Raw genomic sequence first — 27650 nt, 5'->3', positions numbered from 1 at the left:
GTTTCTATCTCCTTGATTTTTTTTTTTGCCTTTTTGTCTTTTTTAGGGCTGCACCCATGGCATATGGAGCTTCCCAGGCTAGGGGTCTAATCAGAGCTGTAGCCACTGGTCTATACCAGAGCCACAGCAATGCCAGATCCGAGCTGAGTCTGTGACCTACACCACAGCCCATGGCAACACCAGATCCTTAACCCACTGAGCGAGGCCAGGGACTGAACCTTCATGGTTCCTAGTCAGATTCGTTAAACACTGAGCCACAACAGGAACTCCTCCTTGATGATTTAATAATGCTGCAATGCATTTTCTCAAATGATTCCTGGTACTTATCAAGACTGGAAAAAAATTTTCATACAAATATTAGCTAAAATTTCTTTCTAGGAGTTCCCGTCGTGGCACAGTGGTTAACAAATCCGACTAGGAACCATGAGGTTGTGGGTTCGATCCCTGGCCTTGTTCAGTAGGTTAAGGATTCGGTGTTGCCATGAGCTATGGTGTAGGTTGCAGATGCAGCTCAGATCCCACATTGCTGTGGCTCTGGTGTAGGTTGGTGGCTACAGCTCCGATTAGACCCCTAGCCTGGGAACCTCCATATGCTGCAGGAGCGGCCCTAGAAGGGGCAAAAAGCCAAAAAAAATAAATAATAAAAAATAAAATTTCTTTATGAATTCCTGAAGTATAAATATTTGTTCTTCTACAGGTAAATCTTGCCTAATTATGATTTGTATTGATTAATTCATTAATAATTAAAGACTTTTGCATCAAATATTTTATTATAATATTTTTTTGTGTGCATGTTTAGGAAGTTTGGATTTTCCCAATTCTTGAATACTTACTAAAGTTTACTAGTAAACATTTAGTATAGGAAATATCTTCCTAGATATGAGGCAGAAAGCAGAAAAAATAATAATGCGATCGATATATTTAACTACAACAAAAGAAAACTATATTTTATGAAACCATTTTTACATACTCTTTGTTTATGTTAGAATAACATTTATTAATGAAAATAAAGTTTGATAAACAATTTTGAAATAAAATGATATCTACTGACAACTTGAATGAAATATGAACATGTTCCAAAACGCTGCCATCAATTTCTTCATTTGTGAAATGGAGACAGATAATAGCAACTTCCCTATGGATTGCTGTGAAAATATTCATAAAATGCTTGTTACTAGGAACTGTGGAAAGTAATATCCTATTCATTTTTCCATCAGCGTGATTATAGGATTTTTTCTAAATGGTTGAAATCTGTGGTTCTCAAAATACATTCTATTTTTGCAAAGTGAACCTTTTTAAAAGTTTTTCCTAGAGTTTGATAATCCCTTTAAAATATAAATTCAGGTTTCTGTGTGTGTGTGTCTATACATATAAAACTCAAATAATACCTTATGCCTTCTGAAAAGCTACATCCCCCAGTCCTTACTGTGACCCCCCACAAAAAACTTTGTTTTCCGTAACTCTGTATTTCTAAATTAGCTACTTATATATTTTTCAGCTTTTTTTTGTTTTCTTCTCCGAAAAATATGGGTATATAGTTCTCTTATTATCTTAAACCATAATTCTCCTTGCATAATATAATTATATAATAAATTAGGATAAGTCAAAAGTCAATGTCTATTGTTTTATTATCTAAATATTTATCATTTTGTGATATATGAATCTGATCTAGATGCATCGTGTAGGATATTATGAATACATTCTCTTTCTCATTTTTTCTTTGGATGTTCAAACCGATAAATTCTCATTTCTTTGTTTTATTCCTATCAATTAATCACTGGTCCATCTCCCTCCAGCATAGATTTAAATCTCTTTTCAGTAGATTCAGATGCATGAGACAATTCATCAGATTTTAGTTTCTGCGTGGGACCATCCTTCTTCGGCTTGTATACACACACACACACACACACACACACACACACTTACTTGACCTATCTGGAAGGATAAAGGAGAAAATGATGTTTATCTCCAGACAAAAAAGGACTGGGAGATATGGGAGTGAGAATAGTACCACTGTTTGAAGATTTCCTGTATGTTTCTATGACCTAGCCCTTCCCCCGCCCCCAATATTAATAGCGTTAGATTCCCTAACTGGCTTGGGACAGCAAGTCAAAGAGAAATGTGCATATATGATCCAATTAAAAAAATTAAGAACTGCACTCAAGCACAAAAGTAAAAATCTTGAATATGCGCATGTTGTTTTACTGCACTGTGTGAGGCTCCGCAAGTAGGAAGGATTGAAGAAAAGTTGTTTCAGCGTTCATATATTTGTACAGCCTGGGGAATCCGTGGAAAGTCCCGCCTTCAAGGGGCTGTTTTTCTCCCACACTCCTCCTGCACTGCCAACCCAGCCCCAACCCGCCTTACACCGGCCCTCGGAATTGGTCTCCACCTACCTTCAGGCTAGGAGACTAGTAACCGTCCGCAAGATCCGCAAGATCCGGTGCCGCCCTCAGTCCGGTTCCGAAATGGGTGTCCGCCCACAACCCTGCCCTCCAGGCTTGGTTCCGCCCACAAGCTGGTACACGCCCACAGCCGCCCCCTTAAAACGGATCTCAGGCCCTGGTGCTGACCCAGCCCACCGCCCACCACTATGCGAGCGAGAGCCCTTCTTCTGAGGCTAGGGTGCGAGGCTGCCGGCCCTTCTGCAGCCTCAAACCGCAGCCCCTCAGTGTCCCCCCGCTTGGGGGCGGCTAGACACCGGAAACTGGAGCTTTTGGCTGCCAGCCCGAGACCGGAAGCGGAAGCGCGGGGTGTTGGTGAGGAAGGAGTTGCGGGGTGGTTTGCTGCGTGCTGTGTACTGTCTTCTCCGCGGGGAACGGGATTCATGTGGTATGTTCGACCTATGAGAGGGGCAGTACTCTGTGCGCGGCGGGCAGGCCTGAGGCTATCGTAGGAGTTTAGGGAAGGGCATAGGCCTGGGGCACTCCAGTCACGGGCTCTGGCGTTCCTCTCTTTCCCGAGAGCCGCGTTTCCACCCGTGGGGCCTCAAGTTGCCTCTGGTCAGCCCGTAGCTTCCGTTTCCTCCTAGCTCTGGGCGCCGCTGTCACCCCTTCCGGAGAATTCTTCCGTCCATCCTCTTCAACATCTTTCCCGAATGTGATTTTTGCTCCCCTAGGGGACTTTTATTAATCACGTCTGGAAGCATTGTTTTGGTTGTTATAAATGGGAGGGGCTGCTGCTGTCATCTAGTGGGTGTAGGCCAGGGTCCTGCTGGACATCCTACAATGCACTGAACAGCCCCCATGACAAAGCATTATAAATAGTGCCGAGGTTTGGAAACCCCGCTCTAGGGTCTCAGAAATCTTCAAAGCCCTGAATGAACTTAAAAGGTTAGTTGAGTCACTTTTAGCGCCCCTGAGTGACAAGCCGTGTTAGAAGTGCGTAGAGTCACCAAAAAATTTCTATCTAGCCAAATGGGTTGAGCAAGGCAAATGCACAGCACATGAAGCTTTCTTACACTTGAGGAGCAGATGGCTGGATAGGGATCAGGAAAACCAGTCATAGCCAACAGTTACACGTTACATAAGTACAGTAAATCCAAAAAGGAAAAGTGATTGGTATGGCCTTTCCATCCAGCAACTGTATTACACCCTATAATACAGGCTTCTTATAAAGGGCCTCAAAAAGAATTTTTGTCCCCTGTTTCTTTTTTTTCCCGCCACAGACAAAACGTCTCTGTTCATGCTTGACTTGAAACTAGCCTCAAGCTTCACATGTCCTCACTGATCTGTGGATTTCTGTATGACCAGGTGAGTATCATGTGAACTTGTAGCAACAGATTCCAGCAGCCTCAGCTGTGCAGAAGTGCTAATAGGCCCTACTGTGGGCTCAGATTGTAAACACAAGGAGTCGCTGAGAGGGAGAGTATCTTAAAAACATTTATTTATATTTGATGGATTATATTCAAGGAAAAGATAGTAAGGTGTGTGGTTATGTGTGTGTAAAAAATTAAGTAAATACAGTTATGTGCAGGTAAATACACATTAAACATGTAAACAACTGTAAGTGTAATGGAAATATAGATTTATTTGCATTCCATAGTACTAAAAATTGTAGGATTTTATATATAAGTGTAAACTTATTATGTGTGCGTGTAATAGTATAAGCCATCCCACTGAAGACTAGCAGAACTACTCAGCAACATTTCTCAGGACTGCTACCATTTGAATTCAAAAACTCCTTTAAATCCTCCACAAAGATTCAAAATATGGGGTACTGAGGGAAAAAATAACTTGAACTTATTTATATTTGCAACAGAATTTTTTTTTTTTTTTGTCTTTTGTTTGTTTAGGGCCACACCTGCAGCATATGGAGGTTCCCAGGCTAGGGGTCGAATCAGAGCTGTAGCTGCCAGCATACACCACAGCCATAGCAATGGGGGATCCGAGCTGAATCTCCGACCTGCACCACAGCTCATGGGAATGACGGATCCTTAACCTGCTGAGCGAGGCCAGGGATCAAACCTGAGTCCTCATGGATGCTAGTGGGGTTCGTTAACCACTGAGCCATCACGGGAACTCCTGTAACAAAAATTTAAAATTAAATTGACCAGATGTATTTTGAGCAAGTGTTTTCTGTTTGGTTTTGTTTCTTTTTGTGTGTGTGTGTCTGTATTTTCTAGGGCCGCACCCGTGGCATATGGAGGTCCCAGGCTAGGGGTCCGATCAGAGCTACAACTACTGGCCTATGCCAGCCTACGCCAGAGCCACAGCATAGATCCGAGCCAGATCCGAGCCATGTCTGCAACCTACACCACAGCTCACGGCACCGCCAATCTTCGACCTATACCACAGCTCACGGCAACGCCAGATCCTTAACCCACTGAGCAACACCAGGGATCGAACCCAAAACCTCATGGTTCCTAGTTGGATTCGTTAACCACTGAGCCAAGAGGGGAGCTCCTTTGTTTTTTTCTTAATGAGATTTAAAATCCCTTGGAGGAATACTAAGCAACAACTTGTAGATTGAAGGGTAGGGTAGTAATTTCCAAAAAGATTGTCCTCTACACCTTGCCTTCTAATAAGAATTTACTTTGTTTCTTTAAACTTTTCTGAAATAACAGTCAGGATTTATATTGCAGAGAATCATATTGAGTAATTTTGTATTTGTTGGGTTTTATTAATTGCGTGTATGCCTTTTTAATTCTATCTTTCCTGTAACATTTTTAAATGGAATGTTTGTTTGTCATGCAGTAGACATTCTTTGCACAATTTGTGGTGATCCATCATCCTACTTTATTCAGGACTGAGTGGTTTGCCATGGCACAGGACATTAAAGGTTTAAACTAGGTTTCTAGGCAAACCAGGATGGTTCATCATCTTTTATGAGCTAGGCTGTGAGCCAGATGCATAGGGACCCTGGAGAACCAAAGGGAGTTTGTCCTGCCTCTGTGGAATTTATATTATAATAGGAAATTTGGATTTTAAACAATCAGTGACAAGAGTGATGGGGGAGTTGGCACAAGAGGTCTTAACCTGAGGGAACAGGTAAGCCCTCCTGAGAAGAACTGAATAAAAGAGCTAAAGTTGGGACTGGATTTAGTGAGTCATAGGGTTCAACAGAACATTTCAGGCAGAGGGAACTGTATGTGGACAACCTTTGAAGCAGAAAGCCTGGTGTCCTCCATGGCCTGATAAGACAGGAGTGGCTGAGCCGAGCCAACCAAGGGAGAGGGGTGTCAGCCAAACCAAAGAGGTAGGCAGGTAGGACCAGATCAGGCATTACTTTGGACTCTGTTCTAAGACCAGTGGGAAGACCCTGAAGAAATGTGAGCAGAAGGATGATTGGCCTACTATGCACGTGAGTTAAAATGGACCTAAGGATTAAAAATGAAAAAAGAGTGTTGGGAAGTTTAAGGAATGAATTGATTGTTCCCTAAGCCTGAATAATGGCTGTAGAGTTGGAAAGAAGTAGAAAAAAGAGACCTAGGAGTTTAGAACTGAGAGAATGTAATGATGTTTCCTTTCATATGTGCATTTGTCAGTTGGCATAGAACTCTTACTGTGTTCTTAGCTGCTGGTTCTGCAAACCTGCAGGCATTCGCTTCACCTAGGCATCTTTTTCATCCTACTTTGCCTCTCACAGCGCCCCTTCTGCACATGCTAGAGGTCAGACCTGTTGTCTATGGCTGGACTGTCTAACACATTAGCAACTACCCACATGTGGCTATTGCAGTTAAACCAATAAAAAATGCGGTTAAAAATTCCTTTTCCCAGTCCTATTGGCCTCATTTCAAGTAGCCATATGTGACTAGTAGCTGCCATGTTGGACAGAGTAGTATAGAACATTTCTTTATTTAAAATTTTTTAAAAAACTTTTCTTTAAAATTAAGAAAAAACCCCAAAAACAACAACAAAAAAACTAGTTCACCCATTTCGTCTATTCCAAGCCTCCACCTCTGCAACTGCCAATCTGTTCTTTATCTCTGTGAGCTTATTTTTGTTGTTGTTGTTATTGCTTAGCATCTGTGTATAAGGGAGATCATAGATCTTTGTCTGTCTGACTTATTTCACTTCGCATAATGCCCTTAGAGTCCATCCAGGTTGTAGCAAAAGATAAGATTTTTCTTTTTTTTTTTTTTTGGTTATTTTCCTCTTGGTGTTTATTTCTCTTTTGTTTAAATTCACTTAAGTATTTAAAAAAATTTTTTTACATATTTTTTCTACTGTACAGCATGGTGACCCAGTTACACATACATGATGGAACACTTTATATGAGAAAAAAGAATGTATACATGCAAAAGACAAGATTTCATTCTACTTTATGGCTGAATAATTTTCCATTGTGTGTATACCACAATTTCTTACCCATTCATTCATTGCTAGAACTTAAGGTTGTTTCTGTGTCCTGGTATTGTAAATAATGCTGCAGTGAATATGGATATGTTTATGTGTGTGTGTGTGTCTTTTTGAATGGTATTTTTGTTTTCTTTTGATAATTACCCAGAATAAGAATTGCTGGATCATATGTTAGGTCTATTTTGATTTTTTGAGAAACATCCATACTGTTTTCCAGAGTGTGTGCACCAATTTACATTCCTGCTAACAGTTCACAATGGTTCTCTTTTCTCTACATCCTCACCAACACTTGTTATTTCTTGCCTTTTTGATAGTAGCCATTATCACAGATTTGAGGGCATATCTCACAGTTTTGTATTTGCATTTCCCTGATGATTAATGATGTTGAGCATCTTTTCATTTACCTATTGGTTATCTGTATGTGTCATCCTTTGAAAAATGTCTATTCAGATATTTTGTCCATTTTTAATTTTGATTTTTTTTGTTATTGAGTTGTATGAATTCTTTGTATATTTTGAGTATTAGCCCCTTGTCAGATACTTGATTTATAATCATTTTCTCCTATTCAGTAGTTTGCCTTTTCATTTTGCCAATGGTTTCCTTTGCTGTACAGAAGCTTTTAGTTTTATATAGTCTCACTTGTTTATTTTTGCTTTTGTTGCTTTTGCTTTCTGTGTCAGATTCAAAAAATCCCTAAGACCTGTGTTAGGGAGCTTATCATTTATGTTATGATTTCAGGTTTCATGATCAAGTCTTTAATCCACTCTGAGTTAATTTTTGTGTGTGGTGTAAGATAGTGGTCCGGTTTCATCCTTTTGCATTTGACTGTCCAGTTTCCATAACAACATTCTTTGAAGAGACTGCCCTTTTCTCATTGTATATTCTTGGCTCTTTTATCATAAATTAATTAGCCATATATGAGTGGGTTTATTCCTGGGCTCTTTGTGTCTATTTTTATGCTAATACCATACTGTTTTAGTTACTGTAGCTTTGTAATATAGTTAAAAACCAGGGAGTGTGAGCCTATAGCTTTGTTCATTCTCAAGATTGTTTTTTCAGTTTCATAGAAATTTTAGGATTGTTTGTGCTATTTCTGTGAAAAATACCATTGGAATTTTGATAGAGTTAACACTCAATCTGTATTGCTTTAGGTGGTATGAACATTGTAACATTACTAATTCTCCCTATCCATGAGCACAGAATATCTTTCCATTTATTTGTGTCTTCTTCAGTTTCTTTCATTGATGTCTTATAGTTTTCTTGTAGCCTTGGTTAAATTTACTCCTGGGTATTTTATTCTTTTTGATGCAGTTGTTAATTGGATTACTTTCTTAATTTTTTTTTTTTTTTTGCTATTTCTTTGGGCCGCTCCCACGGCATATGGAGGTTCCCAGGCTAGGGGTTGAGTTGGAGCTGCAACTGAAGCCTATACCATAGCTATAGCAACTCCAGATCTGAGCCACATCTGTGACCTACACCACAGCTTGTGTCAATGCCAGATCCTTAATCGTCTGAGCAAGGCCGGGAATTGAACCTGCGTCCTCATGGATACTAGTTGGGTTCTTAACCTGCTGAGCCACAACAGGAACTCCTTGATGAAGTCCTTAGTGTTTTCTGTATGTGAAATCATGTCATCTGCAAACAGTGACAAAGTTTTACTTTTTCCTTTCCAATTTATATGCCTTTCATTTCTTTTTCTTGTCTAATTGCTCTGGCTAAGACAATACTGTGTTGAATAAAAGCGAGAGTGTATGCATTCCTTTATTGTTCTTGATCTCAGAAGAAAAGCTTTCAGCTTTTCACCATTGAGTGTGGCCTTTATTCTGTTGAGGTATGTTTCCTCTATACCTGCTTTGTAGAGATTTTTAAAAATCATAAATGGATGTTGAATTTTGTCAAATGCTTTTCTGCTTGTATTGAGATGATCGACCATATGATTTTTATCCTTCATATCATTATGTGGTGTATCATGTTGACTGATTTGCAGATGATGAACCATCCTTGCATCCCAGGAATAAACCCCACTTGATCATGGTGTATGGTAGTTTTAATTTATTGTTGAATTTGGTTTGCTAGTATTTCTTTTTTTTTTTTTTTTTGTCTTTTGTCTTTTTGTCTTTTGTCTTTCGTTGTTGTTGTTGTTGCTATTTCTTGGGCCGCTCCCGCGGCATATGGAGATTCCCAGGCTAGGGGTCGAATCGGAGCTGTAGCCACCAGCCTACACCAGAGCCACAGCAACGCGGGATCCGAGCCGCGTCTGCAACCTACACCACAGCTCACGGCAACGCCGGATCCTTAACCCACTGAGCAAGGGCAGGGACCGAACCCGCAACCTCATGGTTCCTAGTCGGATTCGTTAACCACTGCGCCACGATGGGAACTCCAAGGTTTGCTAGTATTTCGTTGTAGATTTTTGCATCTGTGTTCATCAGGGATGTTGACCTGTAACTTTTTTTTGTGGCATTCTTTTCTGGTTTTCAGTATCAAGGTAATACTTTTCTTGTAAACTTTGGAAGAATTCCTCCCTCTTCTGTTTTTTATAAGTGTTTGAAAAGGATTAGTATGAGTTCTTTGAATGTTTGATAGAATTTATCTGTGAAGCTGCTTGGTCCTGGGCTTTCATTTGTTGGGAGGTTTTGATTATTGATTCAGTCTCTTTGCTACTGATTAGTCTGTTCAGCTTTTCTATTTCATCATTTTCTATTTCTGTTTCATTATCTCTGATGAAATAGAAAATGTGGACTGCCATGATGAACAGAGGAGAAATATAGAACATAGATAAGACTCTCCATCAGTACCCAGAAACTGTGCTGAGCAATACTGGTATAGAGTAGCCCATCCTCTGACCCTCTATCAACACCAACATGTATCTGGGTGCAGGAGTAACTGAATCTGTAAACTGAACAGTGACCCTCTCTTTCCCTAATAGTAGACTTCAGCTGCCAAAGACCTTGACAGGGTACTCTGGGCCTGTCCCAGGCACCTTCTCAGCTTGCCCTCTGCTTGGGGCTTTGGAGGTGGCTGGATTCCAGCCCTCCTCTCACTTCACATCTCATGCGTGTTACTGTTTCTAAATGTGAATTTGATTCCTGGTGGGAAGAATATAGACTTCTTCCACCTGAAGAGTGGGGAAGTTCCGCAGCAATTGTTTGGGTCTGCTGGACTCAGACCAAGACCTTGGGGAAGGTTTGTTATGAGAGGCTATCCTAGTTTTCTATGGCTGCTGTAACAAATGATGTAAACTTAGTGGCTTACAGTAACACAAATTTATTTTCTGGTCATTCTGGAGGTCAAAAGTCCTAAGTGAGTTGGCAGGGCTGCCTTCCTTTGGGGGCTCAGGGAAAGAATCTATTTCCTTGCCTTTTTCATTATGTAGAGACCACCTGTATTCCTCGATTTGTGGCTCCTTCCTCCATCTTTAAAGCCAGTCAGAGCATCTTTAAATCTCTCTCTCTTACCTCTGCTTCCATCCTCACATCTCCTTCTCTGACCCTGACCTTCCTGCCTCCCTCATAGAAGGAAGGGCCCTTGTGATTTCAGTGGATCAGCATGTGTAATCCAGGATAATTTCCCCATTTTCAGATCCTCACTGTGATCACATCTGCAAAATCCCTTTTGCATGTAAGGTCACATATTTGCAGATTCCAAGGCATAGAACATGGAGAAATTTGGGACATAGGTATTCATCTGTCTCCATACCAGGTCCAGGAGTCAAAGAATCCCTGCAACAGTTTTTCACCTGATATTCATTCATAGTGTCCAGTGTTCCCCTCTCTGCACAAATCACTTTATTGCTTTTATTTTTGGGGTATAGGAAGGACACATAGAAAGACCTTGAGAAGCTGTTTTGAAGTTCTTTTGTGGCACAGCAGGTTATGTGTCCAGAGTTGTCACTTTAGCAGCTTGGGTCACTGTGTGGCATGGGTTCAATCCCTGACCCAGGAACTTGTGCATGCTTTGGGGCAGCCAAAAAATAAGAAGCTGGTTTTATGGAGTTAGATTTTATTCTGTAACTCCGGGGAAAGGAGACATTTCCTTCTTATAACAAGAAAACATTCTATATACAGTGCTTTGTACCTTGATTTTTGTTGTTGTTGTTTTTGTTTTGTTTTTCACTTAAAGTTATGGGGAATCAGACTCTCCATCAATACCTAGAGATCCTCTCTTTTGTTTTTTTGGGTTTTTTTTGGCTTTGTGTTTCTTCATTAGGTGGAAATTCCGTAGTATTGAACCAGTTTCCTGTTGATGGCCATTTGTGTTTCTGGTCCTTTGATATTATAGGTAATGCCACAATGAATAATCTCACCAATGTCTTTTAGTATTTGTGTATCTTTCGTATAGATTCCTTGTACTTTGAGTGAAAGGGAAATGGTAAATTTTGGCATTTTGCTTGAGTCTGACAGTTTTCCTTCCCTAAGAGTTGTACCCCAACAGTGTAGAAGAGTGCTTTTCTCTACAGCCTTGCCAGTGAAAAATGTGGTCCTCTGAGTCTGTGAGTCTTTGTTGACAGCTAAGAAATGGTATCAGTGTAGTTGCAGGCTGCATATTTGTTCTGTTAATCAGTGGTGATTTTAGTGATTGAATTGATAATGGTGGAAACAAAATTAAACTGTGTGTAGGAGTAAGTGGGACATGAGGAAATGAGACAGAGAGTGAAAGAAAAAAAAAAAAAACAACTGGCTGTGATGAGAGAGAGAGACTGAGTGGTAACTAGAAAGAACATTGTGTGCTTAGGATAGATTTATCTCACTTCCAGAAACACACCATTGGGTTTAAATGGTGTGAGGGAGTCTGAAAGAGTGGGAGAGCTTGAAAGGAAGGGGGAGATAATTGATGGTGTACAGCTCCTAAAAAGGCAGGTAAGTTGAAACACAGAACAGAGCTGCAGAGCCTGGTCTTAAAAGAGAAGCCAGGTTCTGGTTTATAACAAGGAAGAGGGAGGACTCTGTGGTGCAGAATGTAGTTTTAGTGAAGATGACTTTGAGAAGTAGGATGTGGGGCTGTCTGCTGAAAATGATGGCATCTTTGTTATCTATTGCTGCATGACAAATCACTCCTAACCTTAGTGACTAAAACAGTGATCATTTGTCATCTCACATGGTTTTCATGGTTCTGGAATTTAACAGCGGCCTAGCTGGAAGGTTTTGACTTGGGACTTTTGTGAGGTTGCAGGAGGACATCAGCTGGGGGCTGCAGTCATCTGAAGGCTCGACTGGTGCTGAAGGCTTCACTTGCAAGGAGGTTTACTCACATGCTGGTACATTAGTGCTAACTGTTAGAGGGAACAGTTCCTGTCCAAGTAGGTCTCTCCACAGGGCTGCTTTTGAGTGTCTTTGTGACATGGCAGTTGCCATCCCTTAGAGCAGGCAGTCCAAAAGACCAAGCAGAAGCTGCAGTGCCTTGTAGAGACATAGCTCTGGAAGTCACCTTCGCAGTTCACTGTTGGGTCAACAGGTCAGCTCTGATTCATTGTGGCTGTGAATACCAGGAAGCTTGGATCCTTCAGGCTATTCAGAATGCTGGTTTCCATAGAGGGAAAAGGTGAGGCTGTGTGAGATTTAAAGAGATATGAGAAGGGTTCATGAGTACGGAGCTACATTGACTTATAGGATTGTCTTGCAGGGTCAAGTGCTCTTTTCATGTTGGTGACTGTGTTTTTCTAGAGGTGGTAATATGGCAGCTCTTCTGTAGACTGGTTTGCCCAGATGTTGCCATGGAGCAGGCGCATGATTGTATCATGCCTGGTTGGAGTTCCGCTGGGCCAGAGTGAAGGTAGGAGGTAGAGGTAAGGAAATTTGTCACATTGAAGGTCAGTGAGATCTAAGCAGGGTAAGTATGAGATGAGGAGAGAAGGTGGCTCTGGCAAGAGAGTTACAGAGAGAGTGGGCTGAGTCCTTTGCGTGGGAGAACACACATAATGAAAGAAAAAAAAATGGGTGAACAAGGTTGAGGTTTAGGAGATTGGCTTTATAGAGAGAAATTTCTGAACTGTTGTTCTTGAGAGTAGAATTGTGTCAGGTGTTGACAGAGTTTAGGGTGGTGCCCAGGAAGCATGTGACCCAGGCAGAGTGGGAACAGACTTGTAATACTGTGAGGGTCACCCTCAGGGGTTCTAATGTCGTCTGGGTGAGATGGGAGGGGAGATTGTAAGAATATTGGGAGTCAGGGGCCAGAGTCTCCAGTGAATAAGGGATTATAACGGAATGTGTTTGTGACAACCACGTAGATGGGAAGAAAGTGCCCTGAGACTCCGTGAAGGTGAGGTGTTAAGGGGGGTGGAGCAGTATCCACCACCATGGGCAGAGGCCGACACATCTTGCCATCACGTGGTCCTGAGTTCATCCCTGCTAAGCAAAGTAAAGAACTATTAAAATACATTGCATTTTGAAGGAGGATGTAGTAGATAGGCTCTGAAAGATTCATCCTCAGTAGCCTAGAGAGGGATGCCTGTTGGCAAATTCTTTGTGCTTTCTTATTTATTCCAGAGCCCTGACTGAGTGCATTGTGGGGAGAAGAGGAGGAGTGTCCTGGCCCTTCCACTGCCCTGTTGTTCACTAAAACTTACCGTCGGAGTCACTACAGGATGGCAACCATGGTTCTGTCCCCTACTTGTGGTGAGTGTTGGGGTCAGCCCTCAGAGTCTAAGCATTAAAGGCCCCTGCACCACAGAGCAGGGAGAGGGGGCTGAGCACGTTAGGCGGGAGTGTTGCCCCAGGAGCACCGAGGTCTCTAGTATCTGACTCTGTGGTTCTTGGGATTTGGGACTTAGCTGGTTTGAGTATCTGTGGAGATGTCCCCTGTGTGATGAATGTGTGGGAGCTTTGGCATTATATCTCTAATTCTTTCTATAAACTTGCAAAAAATGACAGTGGTGTCCTTTGAGACTTCAATTTCTTTATCTGCATAAATGGATATAGTAATCTTTTCCTCCAATGCGGTAAGACCCTTGACCCTGTTTTCTGGCCCTGGATGAGAAAACAGTTCCCTGTGGAAACTGGGTGTGAGTGTATGGCTGTGGGTATGTGCTGTGTGGGAATAGACCGGTTTGCATGTGTGTGTGTGCGCATGCAAGCCTTCAGATTTGTGAGTGTGAGAACAGGAGACAAGCCTGGATTCTTGTGACATTTCTTCTTCTCCAGCTCAGTCTTCCTTGTACCCAATCTCTCATCAAAAAGGATGCACAGAGGAGGAAGGGTTGGCCAATGGCTTCCTGACAAGCTGGTTACAAGTGAGTCAGATATTCTTTTTTTTTGTCTTTTGTCTTTTTAGGGCCACACCCGCGGCATATAGAGATTCCCAGGCTAGGGGTCTTATCGCAACTACAGCTGCTGGCCTACACCACAGCCACAGCAATGCCAGATCTGAGCCGCCTCTGTGACTTACACCACAGCTCATGGCAACGCTGGATCCTTAACCCACTGAGCGAGGCCAGGGATCGAACCTGCGACCTCATGGTTCCTAGTCAGATTCGTTTCTGCTGAGCCATGACGGAAAACTCTAGACATTCTTTTTCCAAATCATCATTTCCTTTGACCAAAAGTTGGACCTATTATCCTTCAATGACCTGGAGCATCAGAGCCAAATCAGATCTTCAGGCATCTGATGGAGGGTTTGGGGCAACCCAAACAATGTCAGCACATGTCAGCATTTCCTACAATGCAGAGCTTCCTCTATGGTCGCTGTCTACATCATGTTCTGCTGAGACATTTAAGGGGAAGCTAGTGAAAGACATGACTGTGTCCTAAACTCAAACAATTGATGATGACCACTAGGGCATCAGTCATACATTGACCAAGTATTTCTTTGATTTCTGCAATGTCCCAGGCCTATGCTCAACCTTTAAGGTTGAGGGGAGTTTGATTGCAGGATTTCATAGTGTCACTGGGAAAGAAAATCACCTGTGTGGTGTTAGAGATGCATTTAACATTGGGGGTGGACATAAGTAACAAGAGATGAGTGTTCAGGGCTGAGCCTGGAAGCAGTTGAGAGCAGAGCTCAGAACCCTTCCTGTACATCTTCTGCTTTGGGTTCCATTTTCCTACTCCTCTTGCTTTTGGCTCTTTTCCTGTCAACTTTGCTGGGAGTGGTTCTTAGCTAAGCCATGATCTTTGTGATGACTTAGGACTTGGTGACTTTTGAGGATGTGACAGTGGAGTTCACCCGGGAAGAGTGGGCACTGCTAGACCCTTCGCAACGAACACTGTACAGAGATGTGACGCTGGAGAACTGCAGGAACCTGGCATCGCTTGGTAAGCTTGACATCACTCCTACATTTATTTAATGACTCAGGTAATAAGACCTTTAAGATTGAGATATCTATCATTCAGATTCACCATTTTAGTCATTTTATACAACGAGTATACTATTCAGCGGCTTTCAGTTCAAAGCCTGTCTAATTTCAGAATATTCTCATCACCCCTAAAAGAAACCTGTACCCATTAAGTGGTGGGTACCTTTTACCTTCCCCACACTCCACTGTTGGCAACCACTAATTTGCTTTCTGTCTCTGTGGGTTTGACCATTCAGAACATTTCATATCAATGGAATTATAAAATGTGTGATCTTTTATATCTGGTTTCTTTTAGTCAACTTAATTTTTAAAAGTTTAGGTATGTTGTAACTTGCATAGGTTCTTTATTCCTTTTTAATAAGGAATATATTCCAATGAATAATTTCCATTTTCTGAATATACACAGTTTGTTTATCCTTTTCGTGGTTTATAAACATTTGGGTGGTTTCTACTTACTGGCTTTTGTAAATAATGCTGTTATGAATATTCGTATGAGTTTTTGTTTAAACACTGATTTTCTGTTCTCTAGGAGTGGAATGCTGAGTCATATATTACTATATTTAGCTTTTTGAGGAACTGCCAACCTGTTTTTACAGCAGCTGCACTAATGTATGAGCATTCTCATTTCTCCATATCTTTCCAGACATTTGCTTTTTTGATTATAGCTATCCTCTTGGGTCCGGTTATCTTCCTATTGTTTTGATTTTCATCTCCGTAATTACTAACAATACTGAGTATTTTTTCATGTAATTGGTTAACTGTATATAGTTTTTGAAGAAATGTCTATTCAAGTTCTTAGCCTATTTGCTGTTGTTATTGTTGTTGTTTTGTTTTGCTTTTTAGGGCCATGCCTGTGACATAGGGAAGTTTCCAGGCTAGGGATTGAATCAGAGCTACAGCTGCCGGTCTGTGCCACAGCAACACGGGATCCAAACCATGTCTGTGACCTACACCATAGCTGATGGCAACACCAGATCCTTAACCCACTGAATGAGGCCAGGGATCAAACCTGCAACCTCATGGTTCCTAATCGGATTAGTTTCCGCTGCGCCATGATGGGAACTCCGGGTTATCTTTATTCTTGGGTGGTAGAGATTTATTCTGAATATTCTGAATATTAGACCGTATTTGCAAATGATTTCTTCCATTCTGTGGTATCTTCATTTTCTTGATAGTGTCCTTTGATACACAAAAGTTTTAATTTTGATGAAGCCCAATTTATATACTTTCTTCTTTTTTTTTCCTTGTACTTTTGGTGTCATACCTGGTTATTGCCAAATCCAAGGTCCTGAAAATTCACCTCTACATTTTCCTCTAAGGATTTTCTAATTTTATCTCTTCAATTAAACTTTTTATCTATTTTGAGTTAATTTTTCATATGGCTTGGAGAAATTGTCAACTTCATTCTTTTACATGTATTTATCTGGTTGTCCCAGCACCTTTGTAGCAAAGACTGTTCTTTCCCCCATTGGATTGTTTTGGCAGAATTGTCAAAAATTATTTGACCATAAATGTGAGTGTATTTACTATCAATTACTTTCCATTGATCTATGTCTATCCTTGTGCAAGAACCATATTATTTCAATTACTATTGCTTTGAAGTAAGTTTTGGTGTCAGTAAGTGTGAATCCTCCTATTTAGTTCTTTTTCAAGACTGCTTTGTCTATTTAGTATCAGCTTGCCCATTTATTAAAAAAAAAAAAGCCTTTAGAAGTTTGATAGTGATTTTATTGAATCTGTAGATCATTTTGGTTAGTGTTGTCATCTTAACAATATTAAATTTTCCAACATATAGCCTCTGTTACTTATTTTTAATTTGATTCTATTATAGCCAGAGTGGATACTTTGTATGATTTTATTATTTTTAAATTTATTTAGACTCATTTTGTGGCCTAACATATGTTCTGTTCTAGAGCATGTTTCACATGCACTTGAGATAAATGTATACTCTGTTGTTGGGTGAAGTTTTTTTTTTTATTTTTTTTATTATAGTTGATTTACAGTGTTCTTTCAATTCCTGCTGTACAACAAAGTGACCCAGTTATACATTTATATACATTCTTTGCTTCACATTATTCTCCATCGGGTTCCATTACAAGTGATTAGATATGGTTCCCTGTGCTATACAGCAGGATCTCATTGCTTATCCACTCCAAATGCAAACGTTTGCATATACTAACCCCAGACTCCCACTCCCTCCCATGTTTTTGTTTTTAATTTTATTATAGTTGATTTACAATGTGTTAGTTTCTGCTGTATACCAAAGCGACTCAATTGTACATATAGGTATATGCTTTTTCATATTCTTTTCCATTATGGTTTATCACAGGTTGTTGAATATAGTTCCCTATGCTATACAAAAGGACCTTGTTGTTTTTCCATCCTATATATACAAGTTTGCATCTGCTAATCCCAAACTCCCAATCCATCCCTCTTCAACCTTCCCTCCCCCTTGGCGACCGAAAGTCTGTTCTCTATGTCTGCCAGTTTGTTTCTGTTTTGTAATTATGCTCTTCTGTGTCCTATTTTATTATTTTTTATTTTTTTAGTTTTTAATTTAAAAAAAATTTTTGCTTTTAGGGCCACACCCACGGCATGTGGGGGTTCCCAGGCTAGGGGTCTCATTGGAGCCATAGCTGCTGGCCTACACCACAGCTCATGGCAATGCTGGATCCTTAACCCACTGAGCGAGGCCAGGGATCTAACCTGCAACCTCATGGTTCCTAGTCGGATTCGTTAACCACTGAGCCATGACGGGATCTCCTGTGTCCTATTTTAGATTACACATATAAGTGGTATCATGTACTATTTGTCTTTTTTTTTTTTTTTTTCAGAGCTGCACCCACAGCATATGGAGGTTCCCAGGCTAGGAGTCTAATTGAAGCTACAGCTGCTGGCCTACACCAAAGCCATAGCAACACCAGATCCAAGCCGTGTCTGTGACCTACACCACAGCTCACTGCTGGATCCTTAACCCACTGAGCGAGGTCAGGGATTGAACCTGCAACCTCATGGTTCCTAGTCGGATTTGTTTGCACTGTGCCACAACAGGAACTCTGTCTTTCTCTTTCTGACGTACTTTGCTTAGTATGATAATCTCTTAAGTCCATCCATGTTGCTGTAAATGGCATTATTTCATTCTTTCTTATGGCTGAGTAATATTCCATTGTGCTTGTGTGTGTATACACACATAAATACACAACACCACATCTGCTTTATCCATTCATTGGGTGATAGACATTTAGGTTGTTTCCATGTCTTGGCTATTATAAACAGTGCTGCTGTGAACCTAGATGTGCATTATCTTTTTGAATTATAGTTTTGTTTGGGTATATACCCAGGAGTGGGATTGCTGGATCATATGGTGATTCCGTTTTTAGTTTTTTGTTTTCCATAGTGGTTGTACCCCCAGTTTACTTTCCTACCAACAGTGTAGTAGGGTTCCCTTTGCTCCACACCGTCTCCAACATTTATTATTTGTAGACATATATAATCTTGGCCATTCTGACTGGTGTGAGGTGGTGCCTCATTGTAGTTTTGGTTTGCATGTCTGTAATAATTAGTGATGATGAGCAGCTTTTCATGTGCCTATTGGCCATTTGTATGTCTTCTTTGAAGAAATGTCTAGGTCTGGGTGAAGTGTTTTGTTTCTGTTATATCTAGTAAGTTTGTAGAATTAAGTCCTATTTCCTTGTTGATCTTTTAACTGGTTGTAAAAAGTGGGGCATTGAAGTCTGCAGCTATTATTGCAAAACTCTGTTTCTCTCTTCAATTCTGTCGATTTCGAATTTATATATTTTAGACTTGTTATTAGATACGTATGTCTATAATTGTTACATTTCTTGCTTAATTGATCTTTTAATCATCATATAATACCTCTCTTTGTGTCTTGTAACAATTTTTGTCTTAAAGTCTTTTTTGCCTGATATTAGTATTGGCATACTCTCTTTTAGCTGTGGTTTACATAGAATATCTTCTTGCATATGATGACTTTCAACCTATCGGTGTTTTTAGAAATAAAGTGTCTCTTATAGATAGCATAATAATTGAATTATTTTCTATCCATTCTGCCAAAATCTTCCTTTTAATTGGACATACTCATCCATTTACGTTTAATGAAATTACTGATAAAGAGGGACTTATTTGTGCCATTTTGCTATTTGTTTTCTACATGTCTTACGTCATTTTTATTCCTCAGTTTCTCCATCATTCTTTACTTTTGTGTTATGTATTTTCTAGTGCACTATTTTGATTCCCTTCTTATTTCTATTTATGTTTTTTAGTTATTTTCTTAGTGGTTGCCTGAGTGATTGCAATTATCATTTTAATTTTAAATAGTCTATTTTGATTTAATAGCAACTTTATTTCAGTATATATAGTGTATAGCTAGTTGCACCCTTCCTTATGCTGCTTCTTTTAATACGTTGTAACTTTATACATTGTGTTCCATTAACAAGAATTTTTAATTTTTGGTTTAGGCATTTCTCTTTTAAATCATATTAGAAAAAAGAAGAGTCACAGCCAAAAATATAGGGGCTATAAACAAAAAATAAGCAATTATTATTGACTTCTTTATTTAATAGTGCATTTTTCTTTATTGATGTTCTTTATATTTTTGTGTGGATTTGAGTAAATATTCATTGCCTATTCATTAAGCTTGAAAGTTTCCTACTAGTTTTTTTGGTAGGATAGATAGTGACAAACACTCAGATTTTGTTCATGGGAATGTCTTTATTTTTATTTTATCTTATTTTATTTTTTTTTTGTCTTTTTGCTATTTCTTGGGCCGCTCCCGCGGCATATGGAGGTTCCCAGGCTAGGGGTCGAATTGGAGCTGTAGCCACCGGCCTACGCCAGAGCCACAGCAACGCGGGATCCGAGCCGCGTCTGCAACCTACACCACAGCTCATGGCAACGCTGGGTCCTTAACCCACTGAGCAAGGGCAGGGACTGAACCCGCAACCTCATGGTTCCTAGTTGGATTCGTTAACCACTGCGCCACCACGGGAACTCTGGAATGTCTTTATTTTTAAAGGACGGTTTTGCCAGATACAGAATTTTTAGGTAACTTTTTTTTCCCCCTTAAAGCAGTATGAATAATTCATCCCACTATCTTGTTGCTTCTGTGGTTTCTAATTCAAAACTGTCTGTTATTCTTACTGATAATCCTGTGCACATGATGAATAACCTCTCTGTTGCTACTTTCAGGATACTCTTTGTTTTTCCAGTTTGATTATAATGTGTTTTGGAATGGATTTTGACTTTGAATTTATCTTCTTTTGGGTTTGTTAAGCTTCTTGGCTGTATACATTTATGTCTTTCATCAAATTTGAAGAATTTTTTTTTTCTTTGTAGGGCAGCACCCACGGCATATGGAGGTACCCAGGCTAGGGGTCGAATTGGAGCTGTAGCTGCTGGCCTATGCCACAGCCACAGAAATGCCAGATCCGAGCCCCATCTGCGACCTACACCACAGCTCACGGCAACACCACATCCTTATGGATGCTAGTCAGATTCATTTCTGCTACAATGGGAACTCCTAGAGAAGTTTTTACTCATTATAGCTTTAGATATTCTTTCTGCTCCTTTTCTTCTTTTAGTGGATTCCTATAATTTGTATGTTAGTATGTTTTTAATTATATCCCATAGGTCTTTTCAGCTCTGGTCGTATTTTGTTTATTCTTTTTTTCTTTCTGTTTTTCAGAGTGATATAAATTGTCCTGTCTTGGTGGTTACTGATTCTTTCTTCTTGTCAAATCTGTTGCTAAACTCCTCTCCTGAATTTTTCATTTCGGTTATTGTACTTTTCAACTCCATAATTTCTGCTTGGTTTCTTTTTATGATTTCTGGCTCTTTAATACATTTTCTATTTGATCAGGATTTGTTCTTATGGTTTCTTTGCAGCTGATTTCCTTTAAATCTTTGAGTATTTTTATAATAGTTGATTTAAAGTTTTGGGCTATTAAGTCCAATGTTTGGGCTTCCTTAAGGACAGTTTTTACTAATTTTTTTTTTTTTTTTTTTGGTAACAGGCCATACCTTTATTTGTCTGCCTTATAATTTTTCGTTGTTAAAAATTAAACATTTGAAATATTGTAACATAGTAATTCTGGAATCAAATTTTTCCCCATCCCTAGAGTTTGCTGTCATTGTTTCTTATTCTTGTTGATATAGTATGTATGTTTAATGATCTTTTCTGAACTCATTTTTGTAATGTCAGTATTGTTGTATGTGGCCACTGAAGACTCTGTTTGTTAAGCTTAGTGGTTAGCTAGTGATTTATCAAATGTCCTTGAACAGTGGAACAAAAACCAAAACCTTCCAATCTCTATACAGGGGCATACCTTCAAAATCAGGCAGTACAACTTTGCCTAAGTTTTCACTTCCTCCTTGTACAGAGCCTGAAGGTCCATCAAAGACGAGTCCTCTCATATCTTTTCTTAGCATGTGCCCAAGCCTGGGTTTGCACATGGCCTTCTAGATTCAAAGGAATAAGAAAGAGATTTTTCAGAAATTCCCACAAAGCATCATATTCTATACTTTTTGTCCATACTTCTTGTTCTGTCTTTTTTCTACTGTTTCTGCTTGCCTTAGGCAGTGGTGGCTAGTATATTGCCTTTTAGTGTTTTCAGCATATGTCCACTGGCTAACCATCTTAGCCCTTGAAGAGTTTGGGGTCAGAGAAGTAAAGGCAAGCTCTTTGAGCCAGTCTTTCAGGGAGCCACCAGAAAAGTCAAAATTCAGTTTGTTGAGAATAGGGTCTGTCTTACTTCTTTTAGTACTAGGAGTCATCTTCAAGGTCACAGGCAAAGAAAAGAGTAGAGAATGAGGCAAGGATTAGTTAAAATGTCAGCTGTTTTTTGTCCTTGATTAAACGTTTTTTTGCTTGCTGTAAACTTTTGGTAAGTTTTCAGAGTTCTAATAAAGTTGATTCTGATGGTTTTCATGAGTTTTTTTCAGTTTTTTGCAGAGGGAGGGACTGTGGAAGTTCCATATTCCATGATTTTCATTGTCCTCACTTCTCACAAGTCTTTCTTAATCATGTCTCTCTGTTCCTGATTCTGTTTCTGGGGTGTCGGAGTATAGTGATAAAAGAGACAGACATGGTCCCCTTGCTCATAGAACTTTCTGTTTAATGCCTTCCCTGTGAACTGAAGATTTATTTCTTATACTGACTTTACATTCTCCATATTTAAAAGCTTTATAGTTTTTGAAGTGAATATGGACTTTGGGACTCTGTGTGTCCCATCACCCTGGATATTGAAAGAGGTTGCTTGTATTTTTGTTTCCCAAGAGTTACTGAGTTCATTAGAATTTAGGCATAATTGTTCTATTGCTCCAAAAAGTCACACTTGCCCATCTTAAGAATTGTTGGCTTCAGTTTCATGGAGTTACTTGTCACCTGCCCAGTCCCCTACAACATATGTCTTTTCTCTACAAATAGGGTATCATATTGATAAACCCAGTCTGATCTCCCAGTTGGAGCAAGAAGACAAGGTGATGACAGAGGAGAGAGGAGTTCTTCCAGGCAGCTGTCCAGGTGAGCACTAGGTGGATATGAGAAATAGTCTTTTTGAGGAAGAGCTCTGGCCATCAATTCAGGGCATAGGAGTATTAGGAAATGCTAATCAGGGAACTTTGTAAAATGCCCTTTTTTCTGACTGAGATGACTAAGAACATTTGGTATGATGAGTTTCCTCATGCACCCTCTTTCTTTACTTTTTAACTTTCTGTTCAACATCTCATACTTTACTTTGGATTCAGAGAGTGGAAAAAAAAGACACGTCTCTTTTCCTTCTTTAGGTCTCATATGAGCCCTTTGTCTAAGTTCTTCCTGCTTTGCCTTCCAGATGATTCCTTCTTTTGTAAATCTCAGATCAATCTTAATCCTTTTAGAGTCCTTTTTTTAATGTCTATAATTTGCATACTCATATTCCTTTCATTGCAAACCTTCTCAAAAATCCTAATCCCTCAGAGTCTGCCTTTACTCATGTGTGCACTTTAGTATTTCTTTTCTCCATCGGCTTAAATTTCTCTTCAATTTGTTTCAGATTTGGAGACTGTACTTAAAGCCAAATACTTAACTCCTAAGAAGCATGTTTTTAGAAAAGAACATTCTAATGGTGTACAAGCGGTAAGACTAACACCAGTGATAATTCTATTTTTTCACAGTAGGAGGATTCCATAAGTTAAAAAAGCCATGAAATAAATAGGAGAGTCATTAAAAGGAAATGTTTATACATGAGATGATGGTTATCTCAGGAGAGATACTGTAAACCAGTTGAGAATTTGGAGAAAACTATAAGTTAGTGCCAAAAGTGTTTCTTCGCTGAGAATTTCCATAAGTAAATGTTTCCTTAAATGTGACTAAAATATTGACTATCAAAATATAAAATGTTCTTAAATTTATCAGAAAATGCTTTGTGAATATGATAAAAACTTGTGGAAATGAATATCCTTTTTAATTTCTAAGAGCTCAAACTGGGAAAAAGCCATATAATGAGCATGTAAAATAGTCATGTAACAGAATTCCTGAAGGAGGATTTGTATGACAGCATTGAATATTGAAAAATAATATAAATTATAAGTTTTCATTCATCTTTTAACAGGAGAGAAGTCATCTTGGAGTGAAACTCAATGAATGTAATCAGTGTTTTAAAGTCTTCAGCACAAAATCTAATCTTACTCAGCACAAAAGAATTCATACTGGAGAAAAACCCTATGACTGTAATCAATGTGGCAAATCCTTCAGCAGTAGATCTTATCTTACTATTCATAAGAGAATACATAATGGGGAGAAACCCTATGAATGCAATGACTGTGGGAAAGCCTTCAACGATCCTTCATCCCTTAGACTGCATGTAAGAATTCACACTGGAGAAAAACCCTATGAATGTAACCAGTGCTTTCATGTTTTCCGCACTAGTTGTAACCTCAAAAGCCACAAGAGAATTCATACACGGGAGAATCATCATGAATGTAATCAGTGTGGCAAAGCCTTCAGCACCAGGTCCTCCCTTACTGGGCACAATAGTATTCATACAGGAGAGAAACCTTATGAATGCAATGATTGTGGGAAAACCTTTAGGAAGAGCTCCTATCTGACCCAGCATATGAGAACTCATACTGGAGAAAAACCTTATGAGTGTAATCAGTGTGGAAAATCCTTCAGCAGTAGCTTTTCTCTTACTGTGCACAAGAGAATTCATACTGGTGAGAAACCCTATGAATGCAGTAACTGTGGGAAAGCTTTTAATAATCTCTCAGCTGTTAAGAAACATGTAAGAACTCACACTGGAGAAAAACCCTATGAATGTAATCATTGTGGAAAATCTTTCACCACTAACTCTTACCTTTCTGTGCACAAGAGAATCCATAATAGGTGGATTTGACTACAATAACTAGAAACGCATTCATTGATTTCATATCTCTCAGACAACGTGTGATAACTCACACTAGATGTATGCGTTATCTATTGCTGTATAACACATTTTCCTTCTAAACATAGTGGCTTTAAACAACAAACATTGATTATCTATAGGTCAGGAATTCGGAACAGCTTAGCTGTGTAGTTCTGACTCAGTATTTCTCTTGAGGTTCTAGTCAAGATGTCAATGGCTGCTACAGTCATCTGTGTCTTTACTGCTGAACAGTCCACTTCCAAAATGGGTCACTCACATGTCTGGCAAGTTATTGCAGGTTGCTGGCAAGGAATCTTCATTTTTTTTTTTTTTACCATGTAGGACTCTCCACAGGGCTGAGTATCTTTATGATGTAGAAGCAGTTTCCTCCCAGAGCATTTGATATAAAGATGCATTGTCTTTTGTGACCTAGCCTTAGAAGGACATATCATTTCCGTATTTGACACAGACCAGTCCTGACACAATGTGGGAAAAGACCACACAAAATATGAGTACCAGGGGACAGAAATTTTGGGGAACCATCTGAGAAGCTTGTTATGAAATCAATGAGGGAAAGACCCTTCAGGAGAACCACCCTCATTCTTTGAATCTGTTCAGTATAAAGGAACATTCAATAACTCTTGTGTTAATTCTCTCGTGAGAGAAACCCCATGAGTCTAATCTTTGTGATAAGCTTTCAGCTCAAATTTCACCCTCATGTGCAGAAAAGATTATGTATTGGCAATAAATCTGAGGACTACATCTAGGGAGTCATGTGACAATTCATACTAGGGAAAATCCTGTGAATATCATTAGAAAGTAAAAGTCTTCACTTTTCACTTAGAACACACATGAGAAAACACTACAGAGGAGCACTTACCTAAGGAATGTGGAAAACCTTATAGCAAAAGCATTTATATTATTGAGCAGAAGATGAAGAGATATTGAGTGTAGTTACTATGGAAAAGCCTTCAGTGTTCTCTCAACTTTTAAGAGATAGGAGGATTTATTCTTGAGAACAAGTCCCATTGAATGTCATCAGTATTGGAAAGCTTCCATTTTTTTACATTCCTCAAACTGAAAACTCACTGCAGAAAAATTTGTGAGTATAAAGAATGAGGGAGTACTTTTAATGATACTTCTTAACTTAGGAAAAATGTGAAATTCGTGGAGCAGCAAAACCTGGAAGTGGATTAATTTTGGAAAATCTCTTGGTGATTCTTGTTTTGTTGACTTGAGAAGTCACATTGGAGGGGAACATTAGGAAGGTACTCAACATGAAATTGCCTTAGCTCTTCTCTGAGTGGCCACAGAATAATTTAAACTGGGAATGAAAAGTATACATGTTGAGTGTGGGATTACTTTTATCAGTGTCTCATCTTAGATTGGAGCATCAGTCTTAATTTTCAGTCTTTTTGTTTAGGTATAAACATGTCTCTAGCTATACTCTGAAATAAACCCTAAATTACGTTCTATAGCTTTGTATGTAATACATGTCATTTAATCTAAAACATTAGTATATTGCATATTCATAAAGGCATTTCTGAATATCTCCTGAGTGATTTAGTTTATTATAGTAAAAATTAGACCGTAGTCCAATCTCCCCTATTTATTAAAGAATAAAAAGATTTTTTTCAAGTTGTTGATGAGTAGTGTTGGAAATACTCAATCTGTGAGGCATCGCAGAAGCTCAGAGAGGCATTGTCCCACTGTGCTGGCCATAAGAAATTGTTAGAGTCACTAGGGGGAACATTTTGCAGCTTGTCTGCCTCACCCATGTTCTATTCATCCTACCTATTCTTTTTCTTGAAAGTAGACTCAAGGCCTAGATTTGGAAGAGCTATATTTTGATCATGATAAAAACCACAATGTGGCAAAAGTTAACCATGGTTTGGGCTCCCAAGGAGCCTCTGATTGGCTCTGTCAGCTATGGACTGCTTATTCCTAGACTTCTTACATGATTAGAAGTAATCGCTAACTAGTTGAAACCCAAGTGATTTGGGAGGAGGTTGTTTTTGAGTTGCTTTTATGTTGATGTCCAGCTGAATGTAATATTATTTGTTGGTCAGCTTTTATAAATGCTCCAGTTTTCTTTGAAAAACAACATGTATTCTCTAATTTTTGGATATAGAATATATTCCCATTAACTCAAGCCAGTTGTGTTTTCAGATATAGTATGTACATTCAAGTTCTTTTTCTTTCAAGCTTTTTTAGTGATAGATGTGTATTAAAGTCTTCCATCATGGATATGGATTAAAAAATTCATTTTGGTAATTCTGTTACTTTTTTCTTTATGTATTTTTATGTAATAGAAATAAGTACATGGTTAGGTATTACTTTGTGATTTGTTCTTATGTAGGGACTGTGTTTTTTCATTGCAAAGTATTTTAGTGGAATAGTAAATGATCAAACACTTATATAGCCCTTCCCCCAAACCAGGCACTCTTCTAAATGCCTGATGGACATTAACTTATTGAGTATTCATTATAAGCTTGAGAAAGGTGTACTATTATTACCCCATTTTGCAGATGAGAAAATTGGCATGGTACACTTATATTACTTGCCAGAGTTCACTCACTAGTGAGTGGTAGAGGCCAGATTTGAATCCACATAGTATATGCTATTAACCAGTAGCCTATTTATTGAGTATTTTCTCTATGCCAACTCCTGTTTGAGACTGGTGTCTATAACAATGAATGAAACTCAGATTTTGCCATTACTTAATCCTGTTGATTTTTCCTTGTAGAAAAAAATCAAGAAAATAATGTTAGTGTAATGTAGAAAAGTAAAGCAGTATAAGATAGTTAAAGGGAATTGAGGTCTTGCTATTTTATGTAGAATAGGAATGAAAAGCCTCTTAGTTAAGGGGCACTCTAATATTAGACACCTTAATGAGTTGGGACGGTGAGTCATGAATTTGTGTAGCAAGAGTAGTTTTGGCATCCAGAGGCCCACACCACCGAGGTCAGTGTGAATGGAGTAGAATAAGTTGGGTATGGTGAGAAGATGATGTGGTCAGAGACTTGGTAGATCCCTCTCTTTCTGTGTTTTATGGGTTATTGTTAGGAGCTTTCCTTCTCCTTTTAGTGAGTTGGTATATCATTTACAGCCTAAGCAGGAAACAACTGACACACTCAGACTAGGACAATTCAAGTAGAA

The 27650-nt window shown here is 39.2% G+C and overlaps 1 protein-coding gene and 1 long non-coding RNA gene across 3 annotated transcripts; one reads left to right on the top strand and one right to left on the bottom strand.

Annotated features, from left to right (window-relative positions):
* Positions 1-959: 959 nt before the first annotated feature.
* LOC146405505 (uncharacterized) lies at positions 960-2699 on the bottom strand. The gene is made up of 2 exons (XR_014837664.1): positions 2397-2699; positions 960-1145 (listed from the first exon to the last, which is right to left on the bottom strand). It is a non-coding gene; the product is annotated as an uncharacterized LOC146405505 (long non-coding RNA).
* ZNF558 (zinc finger protein 558) lies at positions 2576-26765 on the top strand. Of its 2 annotated transcripts, none has more exons than XM_005654787.4 (8): positions 2576-2759; positions 3668-3752; positions 13286-13414; positions 13940-14028; positions 14923-15049; positions 22535-22630; positions 23142-23224; positions 23700-26765. In XM_005654787.4, the coding sequence occupies exons 3-8, from the start codon at positions 13384-13386 to the stop codon at positions 24480-24482; spliced, it is 1209 nt and encodes a 402-aa protein (XP_005654844.1). In that variant the 5' UTR covers positions 2576-2759; positions 3668-3752; positions 13286-13383; the 3' UTR covers positions 24483-26765. The 2 variants fall into 2 exon arrangements, with proteins under 2 accessions (XP_005654844.1, XP_003123216.1); XM_003123168.5 differs by having other exon boundaries at positions 2740-2832.
* The last annotated feature ends 885 nt before the right edge of the window (positions 26766-27650 follow it).

This window comes from Sus scrofa, chromosome 2, assembly GCF_054392235.1.
Source record: "Sus scrofa isolate SSC_HxYL_T2T_F1_AM1 chromosome 2, Sscrofa_HxYL_maternal_Yorkshire_Landrace_v2.0, whole genome shotgun sequence".
NCBI lineage: Eukaryota > Metazoa > Chordata > Mammalia > Artiodactyla > Suidae > Sus > Sus scrofa.
The sequence above is the reverse complement of the archived record's forward strand: the minus strand, read 5'-3'. Positions and strand labels throughout refer to the sequence as shown.